At 36.7% G+C, this 26,598-nt stretch overlaps 1 protein-coding gene across 1 annotated transcript in view; it reads right to left on the bottom strand.

The window, feature by feature from the left end:
- Positions 1-26,598, bottom strand: part of HERC1 (HECT and RLD domain containing E3 ubiquitin protein ligase family member 1) — a 75,620-nt gene that overhangs the window by 9,899 nt on the left and 39,123 nt on the right. Inside the window, exons 37-64 of the mRNA XM_054387952.1 lie at positions 24,355-25,130; positions 23,072-23,270; positions 21,977-22,137; positions 21,544-21,660; positions 21,180-21,411; positions 19,932-20,056; positions 19,496-19,716; positions 18,098-18,366; positions 17,542-17,594; positions 16,129-16,329; positions 15,325-15,499; positions 14,364-14,634; positions 13,566-13,779; positions 12,596-12,801; positions 11,901-12,028; positions 10,060-10,187; positions 8,662-8,862; positions 7,680-7,810; positions 6,437-6,636; positions 5,839-5,953; positions 5,190-5,336; positions 4,563-4,664; positions 3,461-3,634; positions 2,866-3,159; positions 2,113-2,178; positions 1,871-1,996; positions 1,095-1,233; positions 473-654 (exon numbers count right to left, since the gene is read on the bottom strand). Coding sequence (XP_054243927.1) covers positions 473-654; positions 1,095-1,233; positions 1,871-1,996; positions 2,113-2,178; positions 2,866-3,159; positions 3,461-3,634; positions 4,563-4,664; positions 5,190-5,336; positions 5,839-5,953; positions 6,437-6,636; positions 7,680-7,810; positions 8,662-8,862; positions 10,060-10,187; positions 11,901-12,028; positions 12,596-12,801; positions 13,566-13,779; positions 14,364-14,634; positions 15,325-15,499; positions 16,129-16,329; positions 17,542-17,594; positions 18,098-18,366; positions 19,496-19,716; positions 19,932-20,056; positions 21,180-21,411; positions 21,544-21,660; positions 21,977-22,137; positions 23,072-23,270; positions 24,355-25,130 — 5,353 coding nt within the window. The remainder of the gene's footprint in view (positions 1-472; positions 655-1,094; positions 1,234-1,870; positions 1,997-2,112; positions 2,179-2,865; positions 3,160-3,460; positions 3,635-4,562; positions 4,665-5,189; positions 5,337-5,838; positions 5,954-6,436; positions 6,637-7,679; positions 7,811-8,661; positions 8,863-10,059; positions 10,188-11,900; positions 12,029-12,595; positions 12,802-13,565; positions 13,780-14,363; positions 14,635-15,324; positions 15,500-16,128; positions 16,330-17,541; positions 17,595-18,097; positions 18,367-19,495; positions 19,717-19,931; positions 20,057-21,179; positions 21,412-21,543; positions 21,661-21,976; positions 22,138-23,071; positions 23,271-24,354; positions 25,131-26,598) is intronic.

Here is a 26,598-nt window from a genome sequence, read left to right as displayed (position 1 = left end):
CTTTTATCAGCTGCTGTTTTCCATAAGCAGATTGCTTTTCTTATAAGAATACTTTGTACGTAATTTATGAAGAAATCTCCAGTCAAAGCCAAGTAAGGTTTTTTACATTGTTATAATGCGCACTTAAGAGTTGGTCTTGGTGTCTTGTTTTGTAGGTCAAAGATAAGGACCAAAGGAAGCTTCTAAGTCGTGTCTGTATTTTGATAATTTTCTGATCATCTCTTTCTTCCCTGCTCTAATTTTCAGTTTTCTCCAGTCAATTAACATAGACATCATCAATGACATTAACATTCCTCAACATGAAATTATCAGCTTGGTTCATAACACTCTGAGAAGTAAAATGCTGCATGTTTTCATTCAGCATGTGTATTCAGACTGTCAAGATTGACAATGACCCTGGAATGTTCCTGGCACTATGCCTGCAGTTTGTAGGAGACACACACACCAAAAAAAAAAAAAAAAATTTCGGAACCTGCACCACTTCTTCTCCTTGCAGAGCCTCTATTTGTCTAGGCCTGCGCTGCCTGTCGCTGTTCCCATGTCCCAGTTTGCCATAATCTCCATCTCCCCAGCTAAAGACTTCCCCACTTTCTGTTAAAGCCATGGAATGTCCATCAGATCCACAAGAGGTCACCAGCTGTGTTACAACAAAGCCTGTTAAAGAAAAGTAAGAAAGCAAAGTTTAGAATGAATTATGATAAACTCTTAACACACATTTATCCAAGTGCCCCTAGAAGTAGACAGTTAAGTCTGGGGAAATGAACAAACCATAACAGTTTTCCTCTGCAGCAATTTCTTTTTATTTTGAACAAAACTTCTCTCTTCTCATGTAAAACCTACGCTTCTGCTCTGCCCTTAGTTTTGAAATGAAAAGTTCCTATCTTGAGCAAACACTTTTCATTGAAGCACTCTTAAAATTAAGGAAATCGTAAGGAAAAATTAACATCTATAGTTTATCTGTTCCATTTTTTAAAGACTACAATGTCATAATGCATAAATCTGCAAAAACAGCATGCACACAAATAATTACATTAATGACCAAAATGCTTATTGGTGCTCTATCAATTGCCTCATTTCTAATCCAACAATTCTACCTTGCAGTGCTGAAATGACTGTTAACACATGAAGATCATCAGAATTTCCTTGTCCCAGTCGCCCATAGCTCCCTTCTCCACAAGCCAAAATGGTGCCGTTAGCTTGAATGACAAAAGTACAATTCTGACCACAAACAACCTGGTTTAGAAAGACATAAAAGAATGTTAAGGATTTTTGTGTTGGATGCAGCAACATTTTATTACCTGTATTACAATGTACAATCTCCTTTTCAGGTTTTTCCTTTGTAATTGTATCAAGACAACTGACTCTTTCATCACACTGGAAAATCTTTGTGATGACCCTATTACCAGAAGACTTCACTTACTTCATGCTTGATGGAATTTGGTTTTTTTTTATCCCATCAAAACATAATAAAACTCATGTCATTGAAATTTGCTACTAATGTTGGCAAACTTTAATCCAGTGGGAGAAATCCCAGTGTACTCCCACCTGAGATTCAGCTTTCACATTTCCAGCCTGAAGGTCAACAGCATTTCAGAGAACAAATCCAGCCCATGTACTGTGTCAAAGCTGTGCAGGTATTTTCAATTCACACTCTTACTAAACAATTCTGGCTTGCTAGATTTCAGTGGCTTTTTTGGTTTGAATTTGTCAAATAATTAAAAGAATTTCTCTTTATAGTGAAAGCACATGTTTTGGGGGTACTCGACTGTCATTTCCACTAACAAATTCAGAAGATATTTAGTGAGAGATTTTGACAAACTGTATAAACAATACATGAAAATCAATAAATCGTGACTTTTGAAGTGATCACCTGCTGAGCCTGAGAGAACGAAGGTGCTGCTACTGGTATCATGACATTTCTACCAGCTTCTGCTAACTGCCCATGTCTTCCTGCTCCCCACAGATATACATCACATTTGCCTCCCAAGTGCCAATCCTATGAAACAGCATGAAAGAACACTTTAGAACAAAAGTACTTTCAATAGCTTACAACATTTAAAAAGAATTAAAAAACCCCCAAAAGACAAAAACCAAATCATCAATTTTACTAACCTCTGGCCTTGACGTTGCCCAAGACATTATCTGTTCATCCATACCATTGATCCATTTACTGTTATCCTACACAACAAAAGCTGTAGTTACCACATTTGCTTCAAGAGATGCATATTGTTTTTATCACACAATAAATATTTTATTTATGTAATGTAATACACATTTTCCTTTCTAAGCACAACACAGACATTCAAATTACTCTGAATGGTATAGTAATAAGACTGAATATGTGCAGACTCCAATACTTTATTTTAGTCCATGGGTGAAATTTATTTCTATCTAGCAATGAGTTATCTGTCACTTGCAATCCAAACCAAAACAGGAAAGACTAAATTCATGATGGAGTCATCTTTTCCTATTTACTGATGCTTAAGGCTTTTTTGAAGTTTTAATTGCAAACACTGGCTTAAAATACTACAAGCTTGCTGACAAGAAAATCCGTAATCCAAAATTTCTAGCTAAATAACCTGGTGTAAAAATGTGCCAAACTTTTACTCTAAATAGCATTGTAAAGCTCTAAATTTCTTGCTTCTGGCATATAAAAAAATTACTGCTTCAGTTTTGAGTCGTTTCAGGTTTCTGTGCTCGTAACACACAGAGAACAACCTTTATAGTATATTCTAACCAGTTAATTAAAAAATAAACCTGCAGTTATTGTTGGTGCTTATGTTACTGAATCTGAATCTTTACAGCATGACACCATATGCTCAATAATCATTAGCTTTGCTGCTGAGACAACACAGCACATTTTACCATTAGGAGAGTGAGTTCATCTTCTGGAACAGGCTCCAGGTCTGGAACAGTGAAAGATTCTGGGAACTGCGCTCCTTTGGCCAGGGCTTCAGCAGCTTTTATGGTAGTAGAGAAACACTCTAGCCAGGCCCATTCTGTGGGATTCCAGGCTGAAGGATCAGGGAGGCAGTTCTGGTGATGAGGCGGCACAGGAGGATTGCACAAGAGCTGATCTAGGTGAAGGCCTACAGCAAGTGATGCTAAGCACTGCATATAAGGACTATGAACAAGCTGGTCTCCACAAACAACATGTGGCTAAAGGTGAAGAGGATGGGGGAGAGAAATTGAACAAGCAGTTAGAAATATATATCTATCAATTCAGAAACAGGAATCCCTCAAAGCTTGTGGAAAAACACTTTCCTTCATGCTTAATCAAAGGTTTCCAAATATTTTGAACATTCACAAATTAGGAGACTACTAACTTAGAGTACTGAAATTTGCAAATAAGATGTAGGAATGTCTCCTGGGTTATCTGTGGTGAAAGATTGAAAGCAGCAGAGATTTGAGAAGCAACCTCATATCAGACATTTTTATCGTTTGCAATATCTCTTCTTACCTTCTCATAAGCATACTGTTCCTGAAGCATGATTGGCAAACGTTCCAAGAAAGCTCGCATGCAGGGAGCCATATTTAATCCTAGAACTCCTTGTTGTTTCAGTGCAGTCCTACATGTTGCAAGGACGTGATTGGAAGATATCCACTCTGATGTACAGTTCACTACCATCACATCCTGTTTAACAGCAGTCACAAGACACATCACAAATTGAAAGATCAGAAAAAGCTTCACTGCAAGGGCCAGAAAACACAAAATCTTTGTCTCTGTTGGTGAATAATCTGCTGACAAACACTATGGAGTAGCCATCTCCCTTTGCCACTTCCTCACATTCTCATGGCAACACTATGAGTATCACGCTAAGCAGGAAAGCAAACATAGTAACAAGCAGAATTCGTTTTAGTGAATGCTGTAACCTTGATTTGGGATTTAGTTTAGGTCTAACTTTAATTTAGGATTTGCCTAGCAAAATGACTTTCAATATTTGGTTTGAATTCAGAGAAGACTTCCAAAGAATCCCAAAATACTTAGAACCACATGCAGCATGACTCTACCAGCAGTCATAACTTGTGCCACATTTATCTTCATTCATAAAAAAGTACCATCTTTTGGAAAAATCAACTTGTATGAAACAACAAGTAGTGAAACTTTTGTTCACATGTCAGTAGTTCCAGATATAGCCAACACTGAGGTAAATTCTTCCTCTGTAAAAATCTCTAAGGTTCAGGCTGCTTTAGATTAAGTCAGACAGCTGAAGCATCTTACTTGCTAGGGGAAATGAAACATTTATTTGAGTTTTCTGCCTGTTTTTGTTGTCCCTTTATAGCTGCTGTCATAAAAAGAGAAGCTGATGCAGCTGGTGTGCAGGATCCTTTATAATCACTGTCTGGGAAAGAGTCCACCTTGCCCCCGCTGAATTAAATATGAGGTATTGTTTAACAAACTCTGCTGTTTCTAGGGTTAAGTGATGGCTGAAAGTCAAAAAGTTAAATAAATACTTCTATCTGCATATTTCTAAAAACAAAAACAAAAAAAGAAAAGAAAGGAAAACTCCCTTTTATTAAAAAAAAATTGCAATGAATGTTAATTTAAAACACAGTGTCACCTTTGATCTATTAGAGCAAGCAGCTACTCCAACTTCAGGTATCCATACTGCAGTCTGAATAGCTCCAGAGCCTATCACAACACTCTGCAATACTGAGCCATCCTAAGGAAAGAAGTAGTTTGAGTCAGTGTGCATACACAGCTACTTTTCTCTTTAAATGCATACAATCACATCTCTAAGGGATGATATTCTCCCAAGCTGTTTAATAGTTATTTTTGAAAAAATAAATGTTTATACTGAAAGAAAAAAAAACCCCTAAATCTAGCATTTTTATCATGTTAAGGAGAAAATTAAGGATTTAAAGGTGTTCAATAATCAACATTATCTGACTGTTGGGCAAGTTATCAAAGGTAAACTATAAAGAGAGAGTGACTGCAAAGCTTAACTAACATGACCAAACCTACAGAATGAATCAGAAGTAGAACCACAAAATCTAAAATGCTTCAGTGTTAAGTACAACATCAATTTATATTTCATTATAAATAATTTTATACCATTAATTTATACCATGCTGTACAGTTTCTAACATACTGGAAAGAAAAAAGAAGGCAAGCTAGTCTTATGCTTTGAGTCTTTTAGATACTCATACTAAAAGAATGAACTAAGCCATGACAAAGATGGTCTTACCCGCAAAGACCAAATATTCATGAGCCCACCAAGTCCACCAGATACTAATGCCAGTCCATCAGGGCTGAATGCAACAGTGCGAACAGGAGTAATATGTCCTCTCAGCTGAAATACACACTTGACTTCCACTGCTTTTCTGTATCCATCCTGCAAATTATTTAGCAGTTACACAACACTGAACTACTTACAGAAAATAGAGCAGTTAAACAGCTGCTGTAGTCTGCAAAAAATACTGACCACCACTAGAGATGGCATCACTTCCACAAGAGACCAGCACTATGATAATATTTTCCAAATACCTTTGCCACATTATTAGCTTTGCTCTGCTTGCGAAATGTCAATGTTACAAAATATACTACAATTTATGCAAATTAAATTAATCTTGACTTAATTTGACCAAGCAAAAATGTTAAACTCATTACGTTTTAGTAAAAATTTATTGCCTTTTATAAAATGAAAACATACCAAATGTCACCTTTAGTCAAAACAAATTTAAACCTGTGATTTTTCACTTCTTTTTCTGAAAATGCCTACACATATACAAATTAAATATAAATGTTTTTAGTGGGTGCTCTCTCACATTCTTCTCCTTCCCCAATTTCAGAAGAAGCAAAGAGAATTCCTTAAATACCAAGTTCATTCCTTTTACCTTGGCACTTGTTTCTTGGTCCCACCATCTTTCTGTACAAGTGGAACTGGACTGCAGTGTGATTACTATGTCCTGGGGAACAGTCCAGACACACACCAAACCATTGTGGCATCCTCTAAAGTCAGGATAAATCAGAAAAACAAAGTAAAGGTATTAACTGACAAAAATATCAATAGTCTGGTATTAACTTAAAACATCCATAGTCTTCACCCCCTTCCTATAAAACTATATGGTATCAATTAATCTAAAATGGAAATACGTGTTCCAGATGGATGCAGGCATTTTTTCTCCTATTCCTCCCCACCGTAGCTTTTCCATTTTTACTAGTAACATATTCTCAGAAAAAAATATTTGAATGAGGCAAAAAAATTTCAAGCAAGGTCACTGCAAACAGATCTCATGACCGAGAGAAAACAGCTGCCCACATGACAAGAGCCACTCTACCTGAACTCAGAAGCCTCATGGATTTCATGGCAACTGGCTTACTGAATAGATATTATTGAAAAACAATACAAAATTTTCTTTGCTCTGGACACTAAAGACTGATAGTAAAGACCTGCAAAAGAGCTACAGAAGCAACAAAACCCCCCAAACATACGTAGCTAGTAAAAGCTGCAGCTTGGGTCCTTTTCCTGGAAGGGCACACCAGGCAATGCCATTGACCAGAGCTGGATGAGACAGTGAATGCAGACGTCTCCAACATCCTCCCATATATCCCCACAGTTTCACTGTTTCTTCTTTGGCACATGTCAGGAGAATCTTACCAGTTGGATCCCACTTCATAGTAACAATCATATCCTATTGGATTTTGAATAATTACAAGTCAGTATTAAGTAATACAGTAAGAACAGAGAAAAATAGAACTATCAGAGCTAAAGTAGTGTTTAATTATTAGTAACAAAGAACGCTTTATTTACAAATAAATCCTTAGAGAGAGAGTTGCAATTGTGAAAGCTTAACAGTACTTTCCAGAACTATCAAATAAACCTAAAATCCTAGGTTCCTCAAGGAAACTAAAGGAAAAGCACAGAAAAAAACCCAAAACTCTTTTCATTGCACACTTTTCTCCATTACTTTGCACACTTTTTCTTGATTTCTTCACTCCCACCCTCTTTTTCTGTGTTACAAAATTGTAGCATGAATTATCTTAATGGTTAATAAATATATTAGGCAATGGGACATGCATCTTTGAGTCTAACTGAGGCAGAAGAGGAGAATAGCCCATAGCATAGCCTTACTGTCACAGCATGCCCAGTAATATGACTGCCACACTTCACATACCCAGAGCAGTTCATGGAAGCATCCAAGACACTTTTATTACATGTACACTTGAGGAATTCTCCTCTTTTAAGCTACCAAATAATTTATGGACTATTAATGACTTCCTATTACATACTAGCCAAGTAAAGGTTCAAAGCTTTGCAGCTGCATATTTAGAAAAACATCTTTTGCTTTGCACAGGAACTTAAGCTTTACAAAACCATGTGACATAACCAAAATTAAAATTAGTTATGAGTGCTTTCAGAAATCAGATTAGCTAGTTTTTAAAATTCAGACATGCATAGCTACATCTTTAACAAACTTCTGTTACTGCATGTACATACACTTCACAAACTCTGATAGCAAAAAAGACTTGAAAATTTATTTTTCCTTTTCATTTTTCAAATTTGGTAGACTGTTCCTTTAAAATATATTGTCTTTAATCAGTGTATCAAAAATAGGCAGGTATTCTTAAAATAATGGGCACTTGACTTTATAAAGAGCTATCAAATAGACAAAATAGCTTAAGCAGATCTTTACCTGTAAAAACTACGCATTAGTTCTAAAAAGACTAAATGTACCTTATGAGCATCAACTAGAATAATTCCTCCTTTTTCAAGTGGTTCCTTTGTTCCTATTAGCAATTTTCCATCTGAATAGCCAACTGCAAATGGTCTCTCTTCACTGAACCAGGCAAGGCATGTGACAGACACTATGTAAATGGACAACATAGAAATTAATTAAACTTAACTGAACTTCACCCCTGAAAAAACTGCAGAGCAATTGTTTAAAACATGCAGTGCATCACAACTTCCCGCCCTGTACCCCATGTTTTTTTTAATATACTTTTGATCTGAAAATTTTCTTAACTTGTATGGCAAACACAAAACTGAGTGCCACTGTAACGACAGCTGGTGAGATTGTTTTGTACTTTTTTCAGTCATCTTTTCATTAAAATAGCTGAATTTATATTCCAGACACGGTGAGAAGAACTATGTTACAGAAAACAAACAAAGGCAGACTGAATCCTATACATTTATCTGAGATAGGAATAATTCTAAGAAAAGCATTTAAAGGAACTTGAGCCTTTCTTAGCACATAGGTATTGCCTCACTTGATTCTGTCAAAAAAAATCTGCAAATATCTTGAAGCAGCAATATGCAAAACCACACGGTGCTACTAGAGGTGCGCTATTTGATTTCCCCTGGCACTGGAAATATAAAGGAAAGACGCCAATAACTCAGAAATTTAAAAGACACTGACTACGTGCTCTCCATAGACATAGCAGACACTCCATTTTATACAACGGAAAGGAATGTCAGGATTTCTCTAGGCTGCTACAAACTGCTTCCCTCCACTGCAAGGGGACTCACAGTGCAGATGGAGGTCCCACAACCTTTCTTTCTCCTATGAACACAAGTGAATGATGCTTGCAAGTAAGGTACCACAAGTTGTATCCCATGAACAATAATAACAAAATGAGATTCTAGATTTGCTTAATAAAAAAGGGAGAATACGATGGATTATTTTAAATTCTATTTAAATACTGGTACAGTCACCTACCATCTTTTCTGTAGCAGTGTTCCAGTTCTAGATGGTGCATGGTTGAAATATCTACAACTTCAATAAGACCAAGAGATCCATCCATACGACCAATTAATAACAATTCTGGAGCATCTCCTGTCCATGATGCAGCTGGCCCTTCTTCTGGCCAAGCTAGAGCAGATACCCAGTGAGGCTGAAGATCTAATAATCCTTTTCCTCCTAGGAGCCCAAAAAGGTGTTTAAAACTACTTCATCTTCATAAAGAGAATAAAACAATAAAAATACTTGCCATGGGAAAATATAAAGAGATCCTATTTAAAGCTAGGACACACTACAAAGCCATGTAAGTTCCAAGACTACAGAGCAGCTGTACACTGATCTATGCAGACATAAAATCTAGCTAACAAATCTCGATTATAATTTAGCCCATATAATTTTGTTAAGAAAGGTGTTAAGGAAGGAAGTGAAATTTTTCAGTACTCATTAAGTTTATACTTTTCCTGTGGACTGTCTATTAATGCAGGCAGTGAAATTGGTGATTTTCATAAGCACAAGTCAAGAGAATTAAGTTTCAGAGAAAAATCAAATGACAAAGTGATTAATTGTCTTCCTCTCAAAGAAGTTCTAAAGATAATGTCCTGGATTAGCCAACTACAGAAGAAATTACAGTAAAAGATTCCACTGTGGAATTCGAAAGAGCCTTTGTAGGATCAGGTTCAGTCCCCTCTGTCACAATGCAATGTCATAAGTTTATCTAATTAATTTTATAGGATTTGTCCCCCACTTCTTATTCCTCCTTATAAAATACGAGATCACAATCTTTTGAACATAAGAAGCTTCCTTAAAGTTGTTCATGGCCAATTTATTTACATTTCTTCTTGTGTCAACACTTTCCATTTGCTTACATAGCTGTTTTTAATTCCTCAGCTTCGGTTTATCTTCCGAATGTATTTATCCAGTAGCTCTTTTACTCAAAAAAATAAAGCGAGCTCACTCATTCTGCTCTTAGTAGAACACATTCCAGCTGGCTGATCACTCTAGCAATTCTTCCCTCTGAGTCAGTTTTCTGTTTACATGCATCTGTTGCATGTAGAGAGGTAACTTTTGCAAACTACTGGAAATCAGTACTTAAAGATAAAAAGCTGCAAAGAGCGATCAAGCCTCACACATAAACACTTCTGATCCAACACAAGGACTCATCTACTGCTCAGTTTTCTGTGGAATTAATGGTAAATCATAGGTCCGTTTGTGGTTAGTGCTTCTAACTAAAGCAATTTACAAGACATTCTGGATGATGGCAGGCATTTCAACCGGAGAGCACACACAAATACTTGGGTAAACAAAGATTCAGTAACTTAGCAGCTTCTCTCAAAATACGTTGCACCATAAAGTGTTTACAACTAGTTAAGAGCATACCATTGACTTGCCATATGTTCACCATCTTTTCTGTAGCTCCAGCCAGATACTTCCCACTGATGCTCCAACAAACAAGTGACAAACTAAGGTCACTAGGTGACCCTAGACCTTCTTCAGAATCACCTTCTCTATAATAGAATAAAATATTTTTAGAAGGGTATTTCCTTTAAGCAGACAGGAAAACAAAAAATCCATAAAGAGGTAAAACACAGAGTCCTCCTGCCATCACAGCAGATTTACCTAATACTTATTTCTGCTGATGCTTCTCTTTTCTATTTTGTAAGTTTTACAAAATGAGTTATTATTTCTACAGTAAAAAATCAAGTTAGGTTTTAATTAGAATATAAATGTAATTATGTTTAACTTTATTTATTTATATCTCAAACTGAGCATCTCTGGTGAGTGCAAAACTTCCTGGGAAGTTGTGAAATGAAAGAACAGCTTGGACAAAAGGAATGAATGAGGTACATCTTGTTCTCAGTTCTAGTTTAAACTCTTCCTCCTGTTACAACATTGAACATTGTTCTAATATTCTATTTTAAAGTTTGCTTTGGTTAACTGTAACGGGACCACTGCTATATTTTATTGTCCTTAAGGTACAGTCTCTACTGATTTCATTTAGGACAATGAAGGCTGTGTCATCACCAGGATATATGTTGTAGGCCAAATGTCCCCATACTTTTGAAGATAGAGGAAGACTACCTTTGATGTGATCATGCTCAAAGCAGGAGACATTTAATTTATGAATAAAGCAGGTAATGGGACGTTGTAACTATTATTAACAGTAACTTCCTAACATAACACATGCAAACATATTAACATTAAAAGTTAACCTAATAGGTTATCTATTAGGTTACTCCCTGTATCAGGGAGTAGTAAACCAGTAGCATTTAAATAGTATTTCTCCAAACTCCAGAGAAACAAAACATATTCTCACAGAAAGAAGAGAGAATCCTATCAAAAAGGCAGCATAATGCCTTTTCATGGGCTCATGTCTAAGGGCTAAACCCCAATAATTCTACCTTTACAAAAACCTGACACTTACCCACTGCAAAAAAACCCAAAACAATAAGAACTGTCTCACAGTTGTACTTGAAACCATTGCTGAGACTCCTAGCAATGAAGCCCATTAAAGTACTGAATTCTGAATCTACTGTACAGGGAGAACACTTTCGTGTCACATGAGTAACAGAAGTATTACTGTTGAAGTAAGATGCTACTCTCATCACTATCTTCTGAAGTCAAGTTACATCATTACACTTGTTTCTTTTAGGGAAGCATCTAACAGCAGCATAAAAGAACTAAAATGAACATGAAGCAACCTTCTAGTTCATTATTGTTTCTTCATTCTCCTGAGACAAACTCATTTAATCCTTCCTTGTTCTTCCTTCGTTTTTGGACGCATCCAAATGGCACAAAAGTACTTCCCAGGTATTCTCTTAAAAAAGAATTATGCTCAGTTCCTGAATCCCCAAAGTCACAAATACTTTTCTAAAACTAAACTCAAATGACCACGCTCATAATTAGCATGTTACTAGGTTTGAACTGTCCACTGGAAGCCACTTAAAGGATATTCACAGGGGTTTTAATGTAACAGTCCCTTACAGTTTTATTCTTTCACATTATATGAATTAAGAACACTTTTAAACAGCTTTAACATGACTCTTATTAAAGTTTTGCTTTCAATTTTAAGATATTTAATCTACTTTGCATGTCATAAAATGGCAACAGTCCCAGACAAAAAACATCAGTGCAGGAGATATTTCAGGATTGGCTCTTTCCATCACTTGCACATTTACAGCTTAAATTAAATATCTTACCATTATAAAGAATCAACTTACAGCTTGTTGAGCACACAGGTTTGCTGCAATGAATACTGCTTCTTTGTAACATTCCACACTCTAATGGTGCCATCATTTCCACTAGTCGCCAACAGTCCCTTTTTATTGCACCAAACACATGTCATGACCTACAAATATGAAAGTAATCATGGCAAAACTGGGATGTAAATCTAAAGCTTAGGTGTCCTTGTTTGCTCATATTAAGCAAGCATCAACCAACGGGACAGATCATTAACTGCATTATTGAAACACACTGTAACACTAAAACAAGATCTATTTTTCTAGTTTCCAAGCGTACTACAATGAACCATTCTTTAGAAGTATGCTAACACTTTTTCAGATCCATGTTCCACAGGCCACTACTGCACAGAGCATTGAACAAAGATGTTCACTACTATGACAGAGAAAGTAATGCAAATTAAGAAACAGTCTAAGAAAAGATTTTGGGTGATTTTGCTGCCTTCATGTACTCTAAGAACATGTTCACATTCCCTTTAACTGAAGCTTCAAAGAAGCTAAGCATTTTTCTGCATCAATGGTACCCTCAAGTAATAATGTACTTTTACCACCGAAAAATTATTTCTTGTGGGAAATCAATTCAGTCACTACATTTGTAAAATAATAATTTTACTTTTTCTCTATTCTACACAACAGAGCATTAAAATTCATGCAACTATGACAGAAATCATGCTTACCCTGTTCTGATGAGCCTCTAATTTTATGAAGGAACATTTTCGTAAGTCTCCCCCCATATCAGCGAGTGTCTGAGGAGTAGTTTGATTATCTCGATCATGTGCTGCGAGAGTTCGCACCAGCTGCTGAGCAGCCCACTGCCTATGTTGTGAAGATAACCTTGAGGAGAGGCAGCAAGCTGCTAGTGCATTAGCCAGCTCCAGAGGGCCTACAGCAGAAGGATCATAGGAAGGATGGGCATACAAATGGGCAATTAAACCTGCTTAAACAAAACAATGAGATGATGCCTAGATGAGTGCCAAACAAAATTACACAAATGAACACAGCATTAGCCACAATTCCCAGAAAAAGAAAGAGATTAACAAACATCTTACAAGAATGTTGCAATCACGTTAACTATTAAAAATCCCACTCTTCTGACACCAAGAGAAAAATAACTCATTTAAATGTCACAACAAACTCTTAAGACTAGCCTTATTCCTACCATATGGAAAATGGCTGCTCAAAGAACAAGCGCTTTCTGAAAAGGAAAACGCCACCTCTGACAGAGACAGACTGTTGTCACTGCTATGTCCTTTCCCCCCTTTAACAGCAAGAACCTGCTGCTGAGCTACAAAAGTTGTTTTTTGGCCCCTTCGCCTGTCACAGCAGAGACAGCATAGCTTTCTGCATTGGACAAATCAGTACTTTGGTGACAGTAATCAGCTGTTATTCCCCTTAATTTCATTAGGTGGCACAACGAAAGCTGAACATCTTTGGCCATATGGCTTTGAATACACACATGGCTCAGATTTTCTTTCAAGTCGCAAAAGAAGCAACTGTGTAATCAAATCACATTTCTAAGTAAAATTTTGGTATATACTACAAGGTTACTCTGATTAAAACAAGTTTTATATATTATATTCTATAGTTAGTTTCCCCTTAAATATAAGATTCAATAATTAGCATTTAAATAAACAACCTATATCATACCTTTCTTTTCAGTTTCTGCTTTATCATAGTTGGGCCTCAGTTTAGCCCCTTTGTCTGCTAACAGTGCTACAAGAGCTTGTGTAACCACAAAATTCGGAGATGTGACAAGTTTGTTTTCTTCTGCAATTCCTCTTAAAAAACTTGGCAAAAATTTTCGCTGAATTGGATCATCAACTGTTGTCAAGTTTACACCAGTTGCTGCAGAAATCAAATTCTAAAAATAAAGACAAGAAATTAAACACAACAAAGTAAAAAAAAAAAATCAGTTTTGGAAAATAATTTTAGTTGAACAAATAATGCAGAATTTTAAAGATATTCAACACATAATAAAATCCCTCATCCCATCCAACACTCCTATTTCTCTACAATGATTGTTCAAACTCAGGAGAATAATTACTCTGATTACTTATAATTTTCCTGATACATATGAAATCATGCTACACATTCACAGCTGTAGATCATCACTTCCTAAACATTAACAATCTGTCCCCTACACAGAGTTGGCTCAGTTAAAAACTGCAAAATTTTAACAAGAAAACTTATCAATACAAAAAGCACAAAAACACATCTGAAAAGAGAATTCAGCATAAAAGATATGAACTTGCTGTATTTTTACCACTAATAGAACACACTCTTGTGCAAAACCATAAAGAACAATTCCAAACAGATCCTCAAACTGAGGGCAGTCTCATCATAGCACAGAAGATAAAAGCACAACTTCTCAATATGTATTAAACGGATTGCTTCACCTGAAACATAGTTTAATGTAAGTATTTATGTTGAGTTAACAAGTCCTACCTGTGTACACAACTGCACCAGCAGCTTGGCAGCACTGGGAGTGTTTGATGCCAAACAACCTACTGCTGTACTCAGATAGGCAAGGCAGGATATCGGCTTGCTTGTTTTGCTGTGTATTCCTCTAGATCGCTCTGTTGAGCTTGAGGCAGTGGCTGGGCTTGTGGAGAGGCCTGCTCTCCCTGCTGCAGCGAGGCACATTAACCGAACCAACGTTCTGATATCTGTTAATCCCAAGGATTCAAGACCAGCTGCTAGGCTACAACTGGAACCACTGTCAAAAATCAATACAAATGCTCTTAGCTTCGTTCGTAAATTTTAAAATAAAGCAATGTTTGGATAAAACTGTTCCTAAACAACTAGTGAACACTGCCTGTTTATTTAGCTGGACATTGTTACCATTCAGGGGGAAGGAGGGGAAAGAGAAATGAAGGTGCAGCCCTTCCACCCCTTTTCTTGTAAGCCAAAACCAAAACCACATTACAGACTTGCACTACGAGAAACCCATGAGTTTAACCTGGAATCATTCACAAGCTTACATGCATAATTCATGTTTGGAGTTATACTATAAGAATATGACACGTTCATTTTGCTAGGATTTATGCATCTGTACATGTCAGCCAGCTTTTAAATCCTCATATCCCACCAACTCAGGTATGTCATCTTTTTTCCTCCAATGTTTACCTCTTAAATTCTAATACTTGAACACAAATGTACTAACACAGCATCTTTCTGTTAGGATACTAATGGAGTTCACTTCCCATACGAGAAGTTTCTTTCATAAATTTTGAAGATAGGGTTCAAAAGAACAAAAGCAACACAACATTTTCTCTTAATAGTATGACACAATTATATAAAATGAGACTCCCTTTCCCAAACAGCTTAGAACTACACCCCCTGTAAAAATAAATTGGTAACTCATTCTACGTGGAAAGGTGGAAGTGTTGTTAGAGATGCCACAAACCTGACAGACAGAAGTGAGAGTGCTCTCATAACCATAGTTCTTGCAAGGAGAACTTGGGCAGCAGCAGTCACTCTTCTGAGAGCCATTACACGGTCATGTGGGTTTACTAGGGCAGCTGCTTGCTCTCCTAAGGTTATCCTGCCTGAAGAACTTTTTTCTATAGAGCCATGACAGCCTTGGGAATAATGGTGATATGCATTAGTGTTTGAAAAAAACAGAACAAAACAAAACAACACAACATTACCATATAGCAGTAAGCATGGAAGCAAAATTGGCCCAAATTTGCATATTATTGATTTTCCACATCTGATATATCAAGAACTAAGGTAACAACTGAGAGAAAAATGAACTCCTGAAATACACTTAATAATTTAATTATTTTCAAAGCCAGATGAGCACAACTTGACAATACTCAAGTTAATGTTAATTCCTCTGTTTCCCTCTTACATTGGAAGGGTGCACAAACTTAAATATTGATCTGCATTTCAATAGGCTGGTCTGTAAGTCCCAACTTACATCCATGAATCCATCTTGGAGTTCTGCAAAAGTTGCTGCTGACATCCACTGTGGGACTATAGTGAGTTTTATTACTGAATCAAAGCTTCAAGCCTTCTTCCAATACAAATGCCTCACACTCCTCTCTCTAACTCCCCTAAAATAAAAGGACAATCTAGAACCTGTCCTTGCTTCCTTATGATGGGAGGCAGGAAAGACTGTCAAGATACTTATACATTGCCCCTATAAAATCACAGCAAAGGGGATGTTGAATGAATGTTAGTTGAATGAAACTAATTTCAAATTTACCTATTTGCATCAATGTTTCTTCCATACTGTTGGTAGCTGTCACCATTGCAACTGAAGCACCCAGAGGATCACTGTCAGGGAACTGTACAGGTTCAGGTACAATACGTCGATCATTTAAGCCAAGAGGTCCAGCCAGTAATTCAAACTCCTCTTCTCCTGTCAGCTTTTCATCTTCATCTACATCTAACATATCCCAGTCTTCTAGAATTGGAGATATATAATTAAGACTTGGTTACAAAAGCAAAAATATTAAATAATTTCAATTAATTAAAAACCAACATGGGGTATAGAATGTAGATTGTCAGCTGTAACACAATAGTCTTAAAAACTCATCTGCTGATATTAACACAGACACAACACAGCAAATCAGAAAAACAAAATCCTATTCTTGCCCCTCTCCATTAAACTCAATCTTTATTTCTACTGCACAGGAGCTCAATGGAAGATTCTCTGAATTATCAAACCAGCTATTTTTTTTAAAAATGCAGAAATGAGAGCTCATCACACTTAGAACATGACAACTCCAAAACCTGGAATACAGTAAAAAAGGTAGACGTATAGCTGTGCTTTAAATCATTGTAACAGGTGCATTTGAAAGACACAAACAGCAAACAACCCTAGAAACTTCTGGTCTTCATGTTTACTCCAAAGGCATGTATGAGTTCTTAAACCATAACTGTACACCCAGACTTTTTTGCTTTTCCTTCCTGGGGTGGGGGTGGAAGGCACTCTAACAGCAATTCAGTTCCATTCACTTTCTAACATTTATATGGACATCAACTTCTGTTCACCGATCTGTCCTGCTCAATCTCCTCACACAGCAGCAGAATTTGGAAGATGGACTTGCCATTAAGCTCAGGAACACTTACTTAGTCTTTGACAAATGTGGTAAATCATACAGTTTTGACCATATCAGCTACAGAAAGGTCCAAAACCAAAGAATTATCTGGACAAGGTTTTCTACAATCATCAGAAATAATCTGTTTAAACTAAAAGGCCACTCGCATCCAGTATTAAGGAATAAGTGAGAATAAGACTAAATGGCAGACATTTGAGACTCAATTTATGCTGATTACCTTTTCCTACAAAGGCAGCTTAGGAAACGTATTTGAACATAAGGCTTTGTATGTACAGTTCTGGATATAGCACCTACTCACACCACCTTATCACCCACAGTTAGGTGCCTGCTGTTCAGCTACTTAGATGAAAGAGACGGGAAGAAGTGTCACTGCTTTTTTTCCCGTGTGAACTAAAAAAAAAATAAATTAAAATAATACATCCAGCCTGAAAAAGATTTTTAAGTATACCTATGAGTGCAGTTTCATGACAGGTTTATTTGCATGGAAATTTTTGGAAAAACGAAACACCGCACAAGTGAATAGCATTTGATATCTCCTGCAACTCAAAACATACCTTCATAGACACTGTCTTGTTTACCTATCAAGTCAGGAGCCTGTCCTTTGTACCTATAGGAAAAAAAATAAAGAAATTAAGTGAATGGCTCCCATGTTTTACATATACACATAATAATTTTAAACTAGGTTTACTATTGAAGTTATTTCACTGTTATGCAACACATGTACAATGTCTGGAAATGGCTAGTAACAGAAAAAAACCAAAAGGGCTTCTAAAAATGTTGAGTGGGGAAGCATTCTGCAGTCCTAATGTGAGAAAGGCCCATAAAAACATACCGGAATTGTCAGACAAAACAGAAAAACGAAGTTTTCACAAGTCAGCAGGAGTAGGTAACATCCCAAACAATAATTCTTTTATTGTCATTTAGAAAATAGAACTATCTCAGTATGTATGGGTTGAATACAGAGAATGAATTCAAGCCTCAGTTAAAATAAAACAATCAGTTCTGCTAAGAACTGAATTCTTCAATCAAGTTCTTAAAATGCTGATGCCAGTTGTTTCCTTTCTTTACACAGAGTATACCACTATTTTGTATTTCTTTCTTTGTATGTACCTTTCAGAAGTTGATGTTTTAGATTTACTCTTCAGGGCTAGGTATTTCTCTCTGCAGATGCCACATAATAAATAGTAAGGGTTTCCGCTTCCACATTCACCTCCAAACCAGCCATCTACGTAAGAGCCGTTGCTGCGATAGCCTTGGCGATTTGCACTTCGACCACAGCCTGGATGGTTTCTTTTCATGTGTTGATTGAAGCTGACAACACTAGATTCACACAATTCACAAACCACTACTTCTTCTCTGTCTTCAGATTCACAAACATGCTGCACAATAAGATTTTCACATGTTACTTGTACATATTAGATATAAAACATCAATATTCTGAGATGGATGTTCCTGATCATTCCTGTTACACACAGAGTGATTTAAATCCTTATCTTGCACAAAAGCAAAGCATAAGTAGGCAATTTATGACACAATGAAAAATAAGACTATCTCAGAATAAGAAAAAAAAAAAGGATGTAAAGTTTCAGGGGATGAGATTTTCTTGCTTCATTTCATATCTGAATCAAAATTCTTGACAATGTAACTTGTTATATATAACTGCTGGATCACATTCAGTGAGTTATCAGGCTCTCTTCAGAACTTGACTGGGATTACATCAAACAAAGTAAAAAAAAAGTATCTTTTTCTTTTCCTCCCAATCTGACTTCACATTTACTGAGCAACAATATTACCATTTGTGTCAACAAATTTTGATATTTTTTTTTCTGAATATAAAGTTCACTCTTCTACTTCAGTGAAACAAGCTCTCAGAAAAATTCAACATGTTCACTGGGGAGTATCATAATTAGGAGACAAAAGCTTGATCTTGTGGGTTGCTTGTCTGATCTGATGCAAATAATCCAAAGATTAGCAAAATGCTGTTACATTTGCTTTCCGCTTCAAATGTATTTTTAATGGGCTATACAACAACTAAATGAGAACTGACACCAGATCCTTCCCAGAGAATGAAATACGTGACATGACCAAACTAAGAAAAACTGATTTAAGTGGAAATTATGTTGCTACAGATCAGATGATGGTGGGTTTATTATAATCATTATTTAAATAGAATAAACATGAATGGTTTTGTTATCTCAAAAAGCTAAGCAATCTGGAACACCTACTAATATCTTACTGATACTAGAATAAAAAATATACTAGTTCTGTTCTCATCTTTCAGGGTAGGAAGAATAGAAACTACATGCAGAAGTACAGAGCAAGAAACACAAGGCAGCACTGTTCATAATCTCAGTGAAGCTACAGAATGCAAGATGATCTTAAACTTTGCTGACATTTAGTTAAACATTTTCAAACATGCTGTAAGTATATGCATGTTACTTAAAATTTAAAAGCATGAACATGCAAAAAGCAGTAAGTTAAAGCAGCTCCCGCTGCAGTCACACACACCCAGGTAGGCCAATCCAATACCTCTGGGATCCACATTCCCAGAATATCATTATCACTGGTCAGGTCTTGCCCGAACATAGCTTCCATTGCTTCATCATCAAGGTCAATTTCCAACTCCTCATCCAAGTTGAAGTCATAGAGTGCCCCTGGATCCTGAGTCAAAGATATCCCTTCTCTTCGACTCTGATTCCTGTGGGCCTGTACAGAGCGGTATAATCCCGCTCAAGGAGAGAAAAAGGAAAACAGTACTCTTATTTGGCCTGTAACAAAGATGACTACACTTTCAACTTCCTTTTGCTTTGTTTTTAACTCTTCTGCTCAACATCACATCTAAGCACATGTGAAGGAGAGTTTTGTAACTTCCACGTTAAGTACCAATCCCCCTTGCTTTGCTTATCAGCTAAGCAAAGGGCTGGAAGTTTCTGGGCATACTTACCCGCACGTGCTAGCAATGTTCGGGCAGCCAAATCAAACTTATGTCTTCTTGTCACAGCTGACCGACTTCTAGAAGGAGGTCCACTTGCAGAAGCTGCATTATCCACATGATCCATATTATCAGGGCTACAAAAAAATTGTAATGTACAGGTAAATCAAATCACATTTTAAACCAGCCACATACAGTAAGTAAGAAAAACTACTAAGACTGTATTATTTTGCTGCTTTTTCCTCCTTTCCATCAGAGAAGGTAAAAAGTTAATTTGGAATTTAACAAGGATCAGTTCCAATGCAGCACATATTTACTGTCTTTTGTGAGATTTACCTTAAATAAATTACATGTACTAACATCAACACCTAGCCCATGCTTCCATAATGCCTAAGCATTGCAGAAGTTCTGGAAAAACACTAATTTTACACTGTAAATGTTAACTACAGGCTAAACAAAGTTTGCTCAGTTTTTAAAGAGAAATAAAAATCAACATTACTCTTGTTGCTGTCTCAGTCATTCCCCCTTTTACCCAAAATCCTTTGCAAAACTTAGTTTATTTCTCCCAACTGAAATTTTTGAGTTCTCCATGAAACAACAACTTACCTAGGACAGTAACTAGGGAAACTTAAATACACGTAATTTCAGGAGGATCAAGGAATCTGAACAAAAGTATTCTCAAAATACATATTGCAATAGGTACCCTTCCCACTAACAAAAAAAAACTGGTATGATTCCAAATAGGTGTCACTTAAAAATAGAACCACTAGCAACAGAACAAAACAACTACCTTTCCTCCTTGTTTAATAGAAAGTTGAGGTCTAAGGTGACTGAGAATGTAAACTTCAATTCAGTTTCATACTCTCTGGACAAACCAAGGACTAATTCTAGAAGACCAGTGTAGAAAAATTGTTCATGAATACACTGAAGGAAAAAAACAAACAAACCTCCAACGACACGTTGCTTTGTTACTACATTTTCTAGGTAAAATGTAAGCTATGCACCCAGATTTCTTTCATTCCTCCTTTTTTTTTGAAGAGAGGGTGCTCATTTACATTCTGCTCCAGTTCTGTGCACAAACAGTACCAGAAAATAAATGTACCACATACACCTCATTTAATTGCATCTTTGCTTTTACTCCTGTTTTAACAACATTTAAAAGTGGCAGTGCAACACAATATTCTGCCAGCAGCAATGAACTTGTGAGATTTTCAGTTGCAGCAACAGATCACAAGCAATCAGATGAAGACTACATTTTACCTTTCACTAAAGCCTTCCTCCATTTCAGTGGCATCAGCAGAAGGGATATCACCTGGTGACTGCAAATAACAATGATCACTAGATTTTCCCCCACTTCCAGAGACTATTGTCCCATGTCGTGAATCTGCAGTCCCTTCTGACTGGGGCTCTTCATCATCTTCATTTCCAGGGTGCTCTATCATCCACATGGCCAGTACTGTGATATTCTGTGCATCTGCTTCTCCTCTGGCACCTGAAAGCAGGGTAAAAAAAATAATATTTTACAAATCACACTTCAGAATTGTATTGTATCATTGATGGTGGAAAAAAAAATGTCTCCATAAATGGTTACAGAACTTCAGTTTAAACTGATATCATAGATTACCTGTAGCTTCCATAGCTTTTGCAATTTGCCTGAGGGAGAAACCCATTTCCAACAATGGAACAGCAATGGCAGGAGGAGGAGGTGATGTTGAAAGTCGGCTGCTTGGATCAGACAAAGCTTAAAAGGCACAAAATGTTAAATGTTAAATTAGTGCACTGAACAGTAACACACAACCAAGGAAACAAGCCCAACTCAGAAGGAATTAACAATTATACCACATTTGTGTTTTATACAAGTCATTAATAATCAATTTGAGAAGCTAACTTAATATTGATGAAATCTACAGCTAGACATTGTGCAGCTTTATCTCCCAAGGTAGTCATGAAAAGGTTTTCAACAATGCTTTGAATGTGAGGTTGCATTACAAAGAAATCCTGCTGGATTCTGCTAACTAACTTGCCCCCATTTATATCTATGTTCCCTAGAAGCTTACCTGTCCGATTGACAGGCCTTGCAGACTGGGAATCAGGAGAAGTTAAACTTTGTCTCCTTCCAACTTCATCTGAAGGTGATGTTGGTAAAGAAGATATTGGAGGAGTCTGAGCACGTCGTGCTGGAAGTACAGTTGTAGTAGGGTAACTGGAGAACATTTGCCTTTAAAAAAATAAACATACATTTACATTAAAAAGAGCTATGCTGAAAAAGGTCTGACACAAGAAATACAGAGTGCACTTGGCAGCTCATACTTCGAAGAGATTTGAGTTCTGAAAGGGTTTAAAGTGGGGTGGACAGAAATACCCTGCTGGAACAGCTCCCTCCTACCACTTATGCCTGAAAAATTTAAATTTAAAGCATTCAATTGAAAAAAAAGAAGTAGACCAAGAGCAGTCCTAGGAGATATAAGAGAAGTAAATACTCTTCTCATTTCCCTACTTTGTTCAGAACGGACAATAAATCAGGTGAGTCTTTTCCCTTTCACTGTCCTGGTAATAGGACATGGTTCTGCCTTTTGTCAAATTTTATCTGCAAAATCTCTAAGAATGGGGTCAGATATATCAGCAGAATTAATAAACTTTGAACAGGACTTCATTCAGTGTCAAACAGATTTCCTTCCACATCACAAATAGCCTCTGCAGATTAATAAGCTTTATCTTACTTCCATTTAAATTGTGGGGGTAGGATGAAATCACGTTTCAGCTTGCAGGATTTTACCAACAAACTAAAATCTACTGTAGTTTAAGAATCAACAACTATTCATTAAAAATGCAGAATTTCATATATTTTTAATTTAAACTAATAAACATGAGAACTGAAGGACAACAATATCAGGAAGGTATTTTCTCCTGTCTAGAAGAATTCAGATGTCATATGTATAAGGAGTGTGTATTAAAAGCTTAACAGATTTTCATTTCTAGTAACGCATGTCCTGCAAGGAAAAGTAAACTGTCTTGTGCAGAGCAGTTCTTGACAAGAAATACAAACATTAACATTGCTAAAGGCTTAGAAAGCTAAAGACATATATTGTGTATAAAGCACACAATGGGTTCCCTATACTCACAAAAAAACATAAATGAAATGAAATACTTACCTAAGAAGACTGAGAGGCATAACACCAGGTGATTCTGAAGCTGGAACTGTTTCAGTATCAGTAACTGGAGTGGTAGCAGTGGTAGTATCCTCCAGAGAGCTGCTCATGAAAGATGTTGTGCTAGAAGCAGAAGGGCTGGTTGTAACTGGTGTTTGGGCTTGCTGAGACTGATCCCCTTCTTCTACTTGTTGATCTACTTCTGCAACAGAAATAAAGTCATTACAGGAATATTAATATAACTGTGCACGGTAAAATAGCAGCTGTAGCTAAACTTTCAAAAATAACTAACATTACTTAAAAGCATCCCTGAAGAAAGGGGTGTGCAGATAATGCAACCCACAGAAATACTTCTGCCAATAACTCACAGAGTTATGTAAAGAAATCAGACTACTAGCTCTTGCTGTTAAAACGATACGAGGTCAACAGTAACCAAGTGTTTTCAGATGATATCAAATGACATTTACTTGGTTAGATCTTATGATATTTAGATACAGAGATTTAGATTTATGATTGTAACAGCTAGGATTATCCTCTTAGGGAAAAGGGAATAAAGTCTCATATACCAAAACAGAGCTTATTAACTACAGAGCTAAGTTAACTCGGCTGTGTAGGATTTTTCAAGGAGTTTTTTTATTGGTTTAGAAGTCCTTAAGACTTTGAAAGAACCAAAGAGTGCAGCTGTTAGCTTTAATAATTTAGGTATTTATTCTTTGTTGAAGCAGATTTCACAGTTTCCCTGAAGATGCAAACTGTAATATACATATTTTTAAGGAGAAAATGAATGATAAACATTTTCTCTTCAGCTTCTGTTTGTGCAGTGCAAAGTACCTCAGGAAAAAAAAACAAACCAGAAAACAATACCTCAAAACTAAAGAGGGGTTACTTACACCCTGAAAATACACCTGTTCAACATCATGCATGACTGCATACAATCACATCTAATGACAATGAACACTGTGATATTTACATCACACGCAAATGCTTCTAACAAGTGTACACAGCATCGCTCATTTAAAAAAAGAACTAAAAACAAACTAGATACTCATGTTTCTGAATGATATGCATTCACTTTTCATTAAAGTAAGTAATTGGAAAAACAGGCAAAATAGTCAGGATTGTATCTACAGAACAGTAAAACAACTTTGTAAAACTTCGCTGTCCTGTTAAGATTTCTCCGAAGTATAAACCACTATAAAATTACAAGATTATGGTATTACTGTTACTATTCAATCTTAAAGAAAACAACAACTTAGCATTACACTTCCGTAATTTTGAAAACGTACCTTGTTTAAGTTTGCCACCAAACTGATCCTCCAGGAGCCCATGAACCACTAATTTGTAGATCATAGCTTGTGCTCGTTCTAGATCTGCCAGTCCCAGAGCTCTTTTAATGGGTGAACGCATGACTGCCCGTTTCACCATGTGTCGCATCAGGAACTGCAAGGCTGCACGCATTTCAACATCTTCATGAACAATCGGAGAACTAGCACAGTCAGAGTTGTGACCATTTTCTGCCAGGACTTTTGGTATTAACAGTAGTTCAGCATATTTACTACAACTTAGAAGGACACTAAGTGACTTCATAGCACCAAGATAAAGATAAGACAGCTGCACTGCTCTGATTTCTGACTGTACCACATCGTGATTTCTTGAAGTATGTTCGTGATTCTTTTTTCTTCCTTCAGCAGGCTGGTGTTGAGATTCCACACCCAGCACTGATGGCTCTAAACAAAAGGAAGCAATTTCATTTTCTGACTTAGAGCTTGCAGTGCTATGTCCTTTGCTATCATCAGCACCTTGTCCTAATCGTATATCTGATGCAGCATCACCCTCCATTTTCTGGTCCATTTCCCCTTTGTCTTCAGATTCATGTCTGTGTTTTTTCTCATGTCTCTTGGTGCTTTGCTTTCCCGTATCTTCATGAACACCAGTCAGATAGGTAAGGTCCAGCAACACAGTAGCTGTCAGCCCACGAAATCTTGCAACATCAAAAGGCAGTGGTTCACAGGGCTCCAGATTATACAACGGAGTATCACTAGGCGACCAAAAAGTTGGGAAGCTTTAATAAAGATCAGAATGACACAGGAAAAAGCAAGTGAGGGAGAGACAGGAGGAAAGTACAGGAAATAATGTAGGCGAAGCAAGATGTAAAATATATTTACTAAAACAAACAAACCAATTCTAAAAATTAAATGTAAAGAGGAGAAAAAAGGTTATGATCAAAGAATAGGGAGAAATGGTGTCAGAGTGAACGCAACAAAGCATGCACAGGGTTTCAACAACAAACATTAAAACCCAGAAGCATCACAGAAGCCATCAGTTCTGTGCTGACAGAGGTTTTATGTTCTTTAGAAGTATCTAGCAGACTTCTACCATGAAAAACTACCTTAAGCCAAATTTTATCATCATACCTGAGCTAATTAGTGAATAGGTATAAAAGCTGAGAAAGAGAACACTCCTAAGCTTTTTCATATTAAAGAAAATCTTTGGTTGGTCTCACAACTCTGTTCAACTATTTATCACACTACTACAGCCTATGATAGAAATTCTGTCTCTGGTTATGTCAGGAGAGATTACCTGGAGAGGACAGTGACTTCTTAAAAACGCAGGTTAAAAAACACAACAGACACATAATATATGTCTGTCTATCTTGTCCATCTATATTCAGTGACTGGTCCACTTGACTAATCTTAACTCTAAGCAGGATAAAAATTCACCACCCTATATTTCCATACATCTTGTATTGTCCATACATCCAGTAGATAAAGGACTTTTAAATCTTTCATTGTCCCATAATGTTTTCCCACCTTACAATGAAAACTGCAAACTTCTACTTAAAAACAAAAGCAAGCTTTAGCCTGGTATTAATTAAGAAGGTACATTCTGAACTTAATACAATGCATTACCAAGCACTTGCCTATATTCCAGTACTGTACCACTTGACTCAACTCACATTTCAAATTATTTTAAGGGCACACTTACTTTAAAGCTCTACTGTTGTGCAGGCTTGCTTGAAAGAATTTGTATCCAGAACTGAATTTAAACATACTGAAGTGCAGCTGATCATCAAAGTGACAACAGTTTTTGCATAATGGAGCAACAGTTCTAAGAAGTGAACTAATCTGGGTTGTTTCAGAAAGTAGTTTTAACTGGTGACAAAAAAAAATTACCACTCTATTTTTCCAGAAGATTATGGTTCAATTACAGCCAGAGGGAGTTTTAAGGAATTTAATGAACCAAATCTTTTACACACAAAACCACAGGCGATTTCTGCAAGACCACAGGAAAGCCCAGAGAAGCCACCACCTTCATTTCAAGTTTTCCTTCCAAGTGTCTTCCCTTTGAAGGCACGATTGCAACATAGGTGAAAAAAAAAAAAAAAAAAAAAGAGTACCTCCTTCCAGTCTCCTCCCCAGTTCTCACCACCATCTCCAAAACAACTCTGGAGTATTAACAGCTAAAATAGGGTCACTGCTTAAGCTCTCTAAGGAAGGTTAGAGGATGGACAAACACTACTTCAGGGCATT

This window comes from Indicator indicator, chromosome 16 (genome assembly GCF_027791375.1).
Source record: "Indicator indicator isolate 239-I01 chromosome 16, UM_Iind_1.1, whole genome shotgun sequence".
NCBI lineage: Eukaryota > Metazoa > Chordata > Aves > Piciformes > Indicatoridae > Indicator > Indicator indicator.
The sequence above is the reverse complement of the archived record's forward strand: the minus strand, read 5'-3'. Positions and strand labels throughout refer to the sequence as shown.